Genomic DNA, 10,215 nt, shown 5'->3' with positions numbered 1-10,215 from the left:
CACAGGTGCTGCAGACAAATTGATCTGCCCTGGTACAAACAAACCCCCATCTGCCCCAGCTTCAGCCTCACTGCCCAGAGGACCCCTGGGTGGCCGTGCCCACCGGGTGCCCCTTGCTCTCTGCAGGCAAAACATTCAGGAGCTGTGGTACAACGTAAGGGACTGCAGGGCAACTGCTACCATTGCTCAGAGAGACAAGAGGAGGGCAGCCTTGCCAATCACATTGCAGGCACCTGAGCTGAGGGACACCCCCGATGCCCAGGGGTGCTGTTCTGTTCAGCTTTTGCAAGGGTGGTGGGATCCCTGTGGGTGTCTCTGAGCTGCCCCAAAGCGGGTGGCAGCTCGGTGAGCTCAACACACCTTGTCATTCATCTCCTTCTGCACTTCCAGCGGGAGCGTGTTGTCTGTCTCTGGGCTCAGCATGTTTGGGCCAACGCAGATGGCCAGGTTGCTGGAGTCCATCCTGGTGGTCTCGGCGTTTTGGCTGATGTGGTGGAGCAGAGACAGCAAGTGCTTGAGCAAGACGAGGTTTGGCCGAGGCAGTTTGTCAGCCACCCTGCGTGAAGACAAACAAAATGTGACGTTAATTCATGGTGCAGCAGCCGCCACTTCTTTATTTGAGCAAGTCTCAATTAAACTCAGACCGATGACACTTCCTCCAGAGAGAGGGATGTGTGTGCTCCCTTCACTGCTCAGCAGAAGTATCATTCAGAAATCCCCAACGGCAGCTGAGCGTGTGGTTAATTATGAGATCTTGAATGACTGGATCTTGACTGAAAGGCAAGCACTACAGCAGTCCGTATCCTTGAGTAGATGAGATGGCACCAGGAGATGTCACGGGAGGCTTCCCAGAGGCACGTGAAAGCCTGTGGTTGTGCTGGGCAGCTTTCAAAGCCCTCCCAGTTGGCCTGGCTCCACATCTGCTCTTTCCAAAGAGCAAAACTCAGCCGTGGTCTCCACAGCCCAACTTCACCGCCAGCAGATGTGAAGGCTCCCTGTCGGGCCTGTCCCACAGCACAGTGACTACCTTGGCTGAGGCACTGCAGCCTCTCCTCTTCCTACCCCAGTTGTAGGGCAATCTCATATAACTTCAGGAAATGCTGCTGTGAGAGCCCTCTAAACCAACCCCCTGGAGCAATAGCAAGCTGATATAAACGACAGGCTTTTAAGTGAGACTTTCAATTTCGGGAGACATCACCAGCCTCTACCAGCCGCTCCATCACACTGGGGCTGATTGCAAAACTTCCTGGTTGCAAAACTTACTCTTTCAATTCTTCAATTTTCTCCTGCTTGCTTGGCTTCTCCAGAGCTTGCATCCACTTCTCGTAGAGGTCGGCCGACAGGAGTTTGGAGGGAATATTTCGGAGGAAGTCCTGCAAGGCCAAGAGATTTAGGTGAGGCTTTGGGCACTGAGTGTAGAGGGAGGACCGTCATCATGATTCAGGCTGAGGAGACACAGAAACGAGGGAGGGTGGTTGGGTGTGGGTCTGGGCCTCCAGAGGGGTTGTTGATCCCCAGTGCACTTGGGGGCTGGCACTTGGCCACTTTCTGCACATGGGTCTGCACAGCCAGGGCTTGGGCCCTGCAGGGTGGCTGCCTGCTGCGGAAAGTTTCAACTGCAGTTTTTTGAACATTGAGGTAAAATGCAGCCCTGGATGTGTCAGCTGGAAGGAAATGGCTTTGACTTTTTTGTTTGATAAGAAGTCTTCCACCCCTGTGGGTTTGGTGAGAAACTTCCACCTCCTCACAGGGCTTCTCCTGATGTTCACCACTGCAGCTTGGCTCTGCACCCATGGTGGCCCCGGAGATCTGCAGCTCCTGGTACCTGCTCAGAGCCACACAGCATCCCTTGAGTGCGTGTGTAGGTGGAGGTAAGAGAGAGAGGAGAAAGGACAGAGGGAGACGGTGCTACAGGCACTGGAGGGCAGGACAGGCCACAGCAATCCCACCAGAGGGACATGTAGAAAGACACTGTTGTCACCTATTGCACGTTGCACACCCTGCACTACTGACATTTGTCTGAACTTCCCTCCTCTGATAAACCCCAAAAGTGTCGATCTTTTGCAAAATCTACTCATAATATGAGGAGCCAACACTTGGGGTCACTCTGCACAATCTACACCAAGATCACAGAACGGTTTAGGTTAGAAGGGACCTTTAATATCATCTAGTCCAATGCCCCTGACATGTCCACATGTGACCTACTCAGTCCACACTATGATCCTGGGTTTCAAGGCTTTTTAACTGCAGCTGCTGAGTATTTCCACTCCATGTCTCAGCTCTGTGGGCTGAACTGTTTTCAAAACGTTCAGCAGAACTGCTTCAGTTTGTCCTTTGAATGAGATTGGAGGAGACATGGTTTAGTGATGGTTTTTTTTAATCAGAGTTAGGTTGATGGTTGGACTAGATGATCTTAAAGGTCCCTTCCATCCTAGACAATTCCATGATTCTATGAAAAACAACATTTCCCTGCTGTCGTGGTTTCAGTTGGGATAGAGTTGACTTTCTTACTAGCTGGTACTGTGCTAAGTTTTGGATTTGGGGTGAGAGCTATGTTGATAGCACACTGATGGCTTTGCAACCTAGACAATTCCATGATTCTATGAAAAACAACATTTCCCTGCTGTCGTGGTTTCAGTTGGGATAGAGTTGACTTTCTTACTAGCTGGTACTGTGCTAAGTTTTGGATTTGGGGTGAGAGCTATGTTGATAGCACACTGATGGCTTTGGTTGTTGCTTAGCAGTCAAGGCCTTTTCTGCTCCTCACACCTTCCCCCCAGCGAGTAGGCTGGGAGTGCACAAAAAGTTGGGAGGGGAAATGGCTGGCACAGCTGACCCCAACTGTCCAAAGGGATATTCCAGACCATATGACGTCATGCTCAGTATATAAAACTGGAGGAAGAATAAGGAATGGGAGGACGTTTAGAGTTACGGCATTTTGTCTTCCCAAGTAAACCATTGCGTGTGATGGAGCCTCGCTTTCCTGAAGACAACTGAACACCTGCCTGCCTGTGGGAAGCAGTGAATCAGCTCCTTGGTTTGCTTTGCTTGTGTGCATGGCTTTGCTTTACCTGTTAAATTCTCTTTATCTCAACCCATGGGTTTTTTTTCTCACTTCTACTCTTCTGATTTCCTCCCCATCCCAGCTGAGGGGAGTGAGCAAGCAGCTGTGTGGTCCTAGTTGCTGGCTGGGGTTAAACACCTGCCTGATTCAACCATCTTTTCAGATGACCCAGTAAGTAACCCTTGTAACTTCCTTGCTGTGGAGCCAGATTTTGGTTTTGTAGCTTTGCACCTCCACCACCGGGTTCCTCAGCCAGGAGGTGTGAGAAACCATGCAGCACAGCTCCAGCACACTTTTTGAGAGTGAAGCAGAGGCTTTAGCAGGATCCTGGAATTCTGCTTTGCGTTGGTTTTTTTTTTTTTTGGTTCTCATGGAAATCTTCCTGCAATTTTCAGGAGGAAAAAGAAAGTGACAGAATCAAACCTCTGTAAACCAGAAGTTATTCTCTGGAGCAGATCCTCCAAAAAGTTTATATCCCATGAGGATTTCAAAATACCTGGGGAAATTTTCAGATGAGCTCAAGCTCCTGGCTGCTTTGGAGCACTGTCCACGTGGAAATCCAGTCCCACAGCTCACTGGAAATGACAAAGTACCCCCTTCTTGCTCCTGCTTCACATCTGAAATCGAATACACAGACACAAACCCAAGCTGCATGTAGAGCAGGCTGTATAAAACCAAACCAAACACTCAGCAGCCCCCTGGAAAATGCATGCTGTGCCTCGAAAAGCACAGATTGTTGTGGGCCCGTCACCAAACCCCGTGTAGGGAGCGACCTTGTTCTGTTTGCACACTGCATTTAACGCGTTTGGTCTGCAGTCCCAGAGGTGCAGCTGGTGATTCATCTCCTCCAGCACCTCTGGCCGCCTTCCCAAGAGCAGAGCTCCCGGCACAGACCCTGACACCGCTCCTACCCCAGTCCCTGATAAGTAGCCACCTACGTAAATCACTAACATTTTCTTCCCATGGAGACCTGGAAGGAGCGCTGAGCAAACATTCAGCTACGCATTGCGCGATGTACTTGTAGCAATGTTTCCAGGAGGAATGCATTCCTGCTGTCTCACTGCTCAGGATCCACCAGCAATTTATCTGGTGCTCTTTGGCCTAAAGGAACAAATATTGCCTCATTCCACACCACCTGACGCCTGTTTCCCTCCAGATCATGGGTCTGGACTCTTTTGCAAGCAGATCTTGCAAGTCAGGGCTGGGAACAAGAAGAAGATGCAAATGTCCCTCTTTTCTGATGCATACAAACCCTTTGAGCAACATGGTCTAGTGGGAGGTGTCCTTGCCCATGGCAGGGGGGTTGGAACTTGATGATCTTTAAGGTCCCTTCCAACTCTAACCATTCTATGATCCTATGATTCAAGATACAATTTCCTGAGAAGTTCTTGTGAAACATCCTGGCATATGCAGATCCACAGCCTTAGCAGTGCCTGACCTACACACAGCAGCCTGGGATATGATCCATGATATACCCCTACCTCGTTGGCCAACACGAACAGAAATGTCCATCTAGGGACGGTGTGAGCTCCAGGCTTGGAAATAAACCCCAGGAGAGTCCCTCAAAGAAGAACTGAATGACTGAGCAAACCCACACTGCTCTCTGCTGGCCACCAACCCTGCGGGCAGCATTCCCATGGCCCAGCTCTGCTCTCTGATGCTAAATCTCTTCCCTAGCAGAGACCCACCAGCCTGCACAGGAGCACACACAGCCCCCCCTGTCACACACACACGAAGAAAGACGTTCATTCACTGTGGGGTCCCTTCCAAGAGGACGTTTCCCGACCCTCTGCTCCGATCTGCAGAGCTTCACACAGCAAACAGCACACAAACGAGAGGCTGCACATCCTTTTTGATAAAAGCTCAGGGAAAGGAGGGTTATTCCTGAGCCTCTGTTATGTGTGCTGAGGCCCTGCTTCCCAGGGGGTGGCTGGTCGTCTGCCCGCCGATGGGAAGTTGTGAATGAATTCCTCTTTTTTGCTTTACTTGCCCACGCAGCTTTTGCTTTTCTTATTAATGTGTCTTTATCTCGACCCACAAGATTTTGGTTTTTTCCATCTTATTTTCTCCCCCTGTCCCGCTGAGGAGGGGGAGTGGGAAAGCCTCTGGGTGGAGGTCTGGCAGCCAGCCATGATCAATCCAACGGTCCTTTTGATTGCTGCCCAACGTGGGGCACGAGATAAGGACGGTTTTGATCTGGGCATGCTATAGCTGCGGTGGCTGATAACTGGCAGGCTTCGGCGCAGGTCACGGAGCTTGCTTGCTTTAGCCGAGCTCGATTTACTGTGCCACGGAGCCTAGGGCTCATCAGTGATGGCTTTCAGCTCCCGTCTTTGCCCCACCACTTATCTCTGTGTTTAGCTGCGCCTGGGAACATCCTGATAAAAGCAGGACCCATGCTCCTGGCCCTGGCACGGGTACCACTTCTGTGACAGGAGGGCTGTCCTGCAGAGAGGAGGGTGAGGGATTGCACCTCCCTCTTCTCCAGGATTGATGTGGCCACCTTGGTTTCATGGATCATAGAATCATAGAATGGTTAGAGTTGGAAGGGACCTTAAAGATCATCCAGTTCCAACCCCCTGCCATAGGCAGGGACACCTCCCACCAGACCAGGTTGCTCCAAGCCCCATCCAGCCTGGCCTTGAACCCCTCCAGGGATGGGGCAGCCACAACTTTTCTGAGCAACCTGTTCCAGTGTCTCACCACTCTGGTAGGGAATAAGGGATGGAGGATGTGCTGGGTCTCTAGGATGAAGTTAGAAAGGTAACTTTCCCCATCGCGGCCTGTGTGGTGCTGTGCTTTGCGTTTGGGCCTAGAACAGCGTTGATAACACACCACTGCTGAACAATGCTTGCACCGTGTCAAGGCTTTCTATCTTTTTCTCTTTCTCTCCCTTCCCTGCACCTCCAAAACTGAGTAGGGCAAGACTAGGTGAGCAAGAGGCTGGGAGGGGACACAGCCAGGACAGCTGACCCCACTGACCGGAGGGGACACAGCCAGAACAGCTGACCCCACTGACTGAAGGGATATTCCCCACCACATGATGTCGTGCTCAGCAAAAAAAAAAACCTCAGGAAAAGGAGGAGGAAAGGGGGACATTTCTGGTTATGAGATTTATCTTCCCATGCAACCATTAAGTGTGCTGAGACTCTGCTTCCCAGGGAGTGGCTGGACGTCTGCCCATCAATGGGAACTTGTGAATTAATTCCTCTTTTTCCTTCGCTTGCACCCACAGCTTCTGCATTTCTTATTAAGCTGTTTTTATCTGGACCCACGAGGTGGGGCTTTTTTTTTTTCATCTTATTTTCTCCTCCTGAGGAGGGGGAGTGAGAAAGCATCTGGGTGGGCGCCTGGCAGCTGATTAACCTACCAGACTCAGGGGCACATACGTGCTCTCAGGCTTTGTACACGTGTTTATATACCCGAACATACACCTGTCCTCCCCGGGAGCAAACAGCAGGCAAAGAAGACCGAGTCAGCTTTTCAGATGGTAAAAATAAATTTGGAATGAACTTCAGGTTGGAGAATTGCTGTCAATTCCTTGAATTTCTTCTTCGTCTTCAAATTGCTGTCAATTCCTTGAATTTCTTCTTCCTCTTCATCTGGTACTTCTTCTTCTGATTATTATTATTATTACTACTACTATTATTATTATAATTACTGTGTGGCATAGAGCTCCCAGGGGGGTAAAAGCGAGCAACATGGACTGAATGTCAGTGAAATGCTGTCCCTGCCCCAAGGAACACCCAGGTGTACCGTTCAGGTGGTCCCTGGGGACACCCGATGGGGACAACTGTCAGCAGGAGCGATGGTCGCAGAGCCTGGATCTCAGTATGTACAAGACGTGGCAGATGGAGTGCAAAAGCAAACGGGCTGGCTGGCAGCAGGCACTGTAGTAATGAAGCATGGCAGGAGCTCGCAGGCTCCTCTCTGATTTTCTGATTTTCCTGGGCGATGTTCCAGAGTGCGTTTTCACCTTTTTTTTTTTTTTTTTCCCCTTTCTTAAGTATCTGCAAATGAAAGCCTGCTAAGCTCTTGGATAAGATAAGTGTCTCTTTAACTTCTCAGTCTCTTATGCATTTCAAATAGCACTTTTTTTATTATCTTAATTGGTGACTGCCTGTTTTAATTAGGCATCACAGTTAATCTTACACCGCTGACATGTATGAGGCTTTGTACAGAGCAAAACATGGGCTGTTTTTTTTTAGCATAAGCACCAAAAGAAACATGAATGATAAGAAATAAGATGACCACGTTTGCCAGTCTGATTTTCATTTTCTTTCACAGTTGTGTTCAGTTACCACCTTCCAAAATTCTCCAGTATTTTACATGCAGATAGGTCCTGGCTGAGGCATTATGTGAACATAGAAAACATTTCTTCCCTCTGCAGTGATCCAGAAAACGTTTCTGACCTAAACAACAATAGGCAGAAAATAGTGATGTGTCTTGCTTCTCTGAAGGTCTCAAGCCATAATGTTACCTGCCCAACTTGAGCTAATATCAAATAATAAACAAATATGTAAATGTAGAAATCAGTCACTCCCGATCACGTTGTCTGGGAACATATTGCAGCTTCCCCAAAAGCTGGCCCGTGTTCATCGTGTCCTGAAGGGCTTCACTGAGCCTTCACAACAGTCGCACTGACGATGCCAAACCTCCTGTAACTCCCCCCTTGATTTTCACAGGCTGCCAGAGGGTGTCACGGAGGGAACCCAGCACCTTGGAAGGAAGGTTTATTAATATTTTATACAAGAGATGTGCTCAGCAATGAAGCTGAAAAAATACAAGAGGAAAGAAAAAAAAAAAACCAAACCCCAAACAAATCAAAAAGCCCCCAGAATTCCCTGGATGACACAGAGCTGGGAAAAGGAGGGTAATACTGACAGATTGAGGTGGCTGATTTGCTGTATGGCTGTGCACAAGCAAGGACAGAACTGCTGTGATTAGATGCAACTTTTGTGGGAATCTGTATCCACCTGTCCTTTGAAGGGATCTGAGTGATATTGAAAGGTGCTATATTTTGTCTTTTTTTTTATTTTTTTCCCTAAGGAGTGCTTTGTGGAGAGTCAGGGACATGATAATTCATCCCTCCCCCTCCTCAAGGACAAACTGGAGCTCTTATTAACCAGCCCACGTTTGACAGCATGCTTACTCGTCCTTCTCATGGGAAAGAGTAGCTCCTGTGCTTTTTCCTAGCTTGAACGCCGTAACCCGGACTGCAAGAGGTAGTGTCCCATCTGGAGGCAATTCATCATTACTTGAAACAAATCCTTCAACTTTATCTCCAGCTGCTGAGCAGCACAGCACAGTGAGAGCAGGTCGCTTGTAAAATATGAGTTAAGTACAGGCAAGTCTGTAAAAGAAATAGCCCGCTTTGAACTGGTAAAGCTCCCCTGTGCTTGGGTCACTTAGATTGCAATAAGAAGATGGAGTGTGTTGTAGTAGAAAATCAGTCCCAGTTGTTTAAGAGCACTGTGCAATTCTTCCCAGGGTTAAAAGGGGGATTCCCCAAACCCGTGTCCAGGAGGATGCTGAGGATGTGTTTTCCAAACTGAACTGGACACTTTGAAGGGATGATGAGTGCATTATAGAGCCTTTATCTCCAGGCCATTGGCGACACAGATATTCCTAATGTCCTTTGGCCCCATCCTTCATTTGTGCATGCCTGATGGACTCAAATTTGGGCTGCCAGTTCCCCAGCAGCAGTGCTCATTATTTCTGACACTCTACAGTGTTACACACATACCTGAAAGGAGGTTTTAGGGAGGTAGGGGTCACTGTCCTTTGGCCCCATCCTTCATTTGTGCATCCTGATGGATTCAGATTTGGGCTGCCAGTTCCTCAGCAGCAGTGCTCATTTCCAACACTCTACAGTGTTACATACATACTTGAAAGAAGGTTTTAGGGAGGTGGGAGTCACAGAATCACAGAATGATATGGCGTTAGAAGGGACCTCTGAAGATCATCTGGTCCAACCCCCCTGCCGGAGCAAGTCCACCTAGAGCAGTTTGCACAGGAACGTGTCTAAGCGGGTTTTGGATGTCTCCAGAGATGGAGACTCCACCACCTCTCTGGGCAGCCTCTTCCAGGGCTCTGCCACCCTCAAAGTGAGAAAGTTCCTCCTCGTGTTTAGATGGAACTTCCTGTGTACAAGTTTGTGCCCATTTCCTCTTGTCCTGTCACTGAAAAAAGACTGGCCCCATCCTCTTGACACCCACCCTTTAAGTATTTATAGGTGTTGTTCAGATCCCCCCTCAGCCTTTCATTCTCCAGACTAAAAACACCCAACTCCCTCAGCCTTTCCTCGTAAGAGAGGTGCTCGATCTCTTCTCCCAAGTAATAAGTGATAGGACAAGAGAAAATGGCCTCAAGTTATGCCAAGGGAGATTTACATTGGATATTAGGAAAAATTCTTCACTGAAAGGGATATCAAACATTGGAGCAGGCTGCCTAGGGAAGTGGTGGAATCTCCATCCCTGGAGGCAGTTGAAAGATGGGTAGATGTGGATCACTGAAAGGGATATCAAACATTGGAGCAGGCTGCCTAGGGAAGTGGTGGAATCTCCATCCCTGGAGGCAGTTGAAAGATGGGTGGATGTGGAGCTTAGGGATGTGGTTTAGTGGTGGTTTTGTCAGTGTTAGGTTGATGGTTGGACTCCATGATCGTAAAGGTCCCTTCCAACCTAGACAACTCTATGATTCTGTGATTCTACATCCACACCTGCCCTGCTGTCTCAGTAATAATTACTGCGCCGTTAATGAACAAGCAGTTGCGAAGGGTCTTTTCTTTGTAAGCCACTTTTTCCTTCATTTCTCCCTACGCCTATTGATTTTTGACCCCCTTTTAGGGCGAGAAGAGGGGGAACCCGGTCTCTGTCAGCTCTCATCTCTGCATATTGGCGGTCCCCTCGCCTTGGGCTGCCAGGGGAGGCAGCGACTCCTCCCTCCCCCGGCGGGGAGGGCTGGTGGGGAGGGGGAAAAAAACCGGCAGCGGGGTCTCCGCTCACTCGCTTGGGCTCCGCTCCCGAGGCGGACCGGCCCCGGAGAGATGCCGGGACGGCGGGGCGGCGGGACGGGGCGGCGGGGCAGCGGCGGAGGAGGCGGCGGGGGGGTCCCCGCATCCCAGGCGGTGAGTGGGGGGCGGCGGTCGG

At 49.6% G+C, this 10,215-nt stretch overlaps 2 protein-coding genes across 5 annotated transcripts in view; one reads left to right on the top strand and one right to left on the bottom strand.

Moving 5' to 3' along the window:
• Positions 1-351: 351 nt before the first annotated feature.
• LOC106886528 (T-cell activation Rho GTPase-activating protein-like) lies at positions 352-8,858 on the bottom strand. The gene is made up of 3 exons (XM_014939551.1): positions 8,811-8,858; positions 1,264-1,373; positions 352-556 (listed from the first exon to the last, which is right to left on the bottom strand). The coding sequence occupies exons 1-3, from the start codon at positions 8,856-8,858 to the stop codon at positions 352-354; spliced, it is 363 nt and encodes a 120-aa protein (XP_014795037.1).
• A 1,222-nt stretch (positions 8,859-10,080) lies between these two features.
• The window catches only part of TAGAP (T-cell activation RhoGTPase activating protein), a 65,807-nt gene continuing 65,672 nt past the window's right edge, over positions 10,081-10,215 (top strand). For all 4 annotated transcript variants that reach the window (XM_014939543.1, XM_014939541.1, XM_014939542.1 and 1 more), the window contains exon 1: positions 10,081-10,193. In XM_014939543.1, coding sequence (XP_014795029.1) covers positions 10,113-10,193 — 81 coding nt within the window. In that variant the 5' untranslated portion in view covers positions 10,081-10,112. The remainder of the gene's footprint in view (positions 10,194-10,215) is intronic.

Source organism: Calidris pugnax, unplaced genomic scaffold (assembly GCF_001431845.1).
Source record: "Calidris pugnax isolate Ruff unplaced genomic scaffold, ASM143184v1 scaffold57, whole genome shotgun sequence".
NCBI classification, from domain to species: domain Eukaryota; kingdom Metazoa; phylum Chordata; class Aves; order Charadriiformes; family Scolopacidae; genus Calidris; species Calidris pugnax.
Note: the sequence above shows the minus strand (reverse complement) of the source record. Positions and strands in the feature narration are given on the sequence as shown.

What these genes read in the sequence shown, in the direction of transcription:
- LOC106886528 (XM_014939551.1), bottom strand. Translation starts at nt 8,858, where the DNA reads ATGGGGCCAAAGGACAGTGACCCCTACCTCCCTAAAACCTCCTTTCAG. An exon ending in TCCCTAAAACCTCCTTTCAG is followed by an intron (nt 1,374 to 8,810) that starts GTATGTGTGTAA and finishes TTGGCCTTGCAG; the next exon opens with GACTTCCTCCGAAATATTCC. An exon ending in AAAATTGAAGAATTGAAAGA is followed by an intron (nt 557 to 1,263) that starts GTAAGTTTTGCA and finishes GTCTTCACGCAG; the next exon opens with GGTGGCTGACAAACTGCCTC.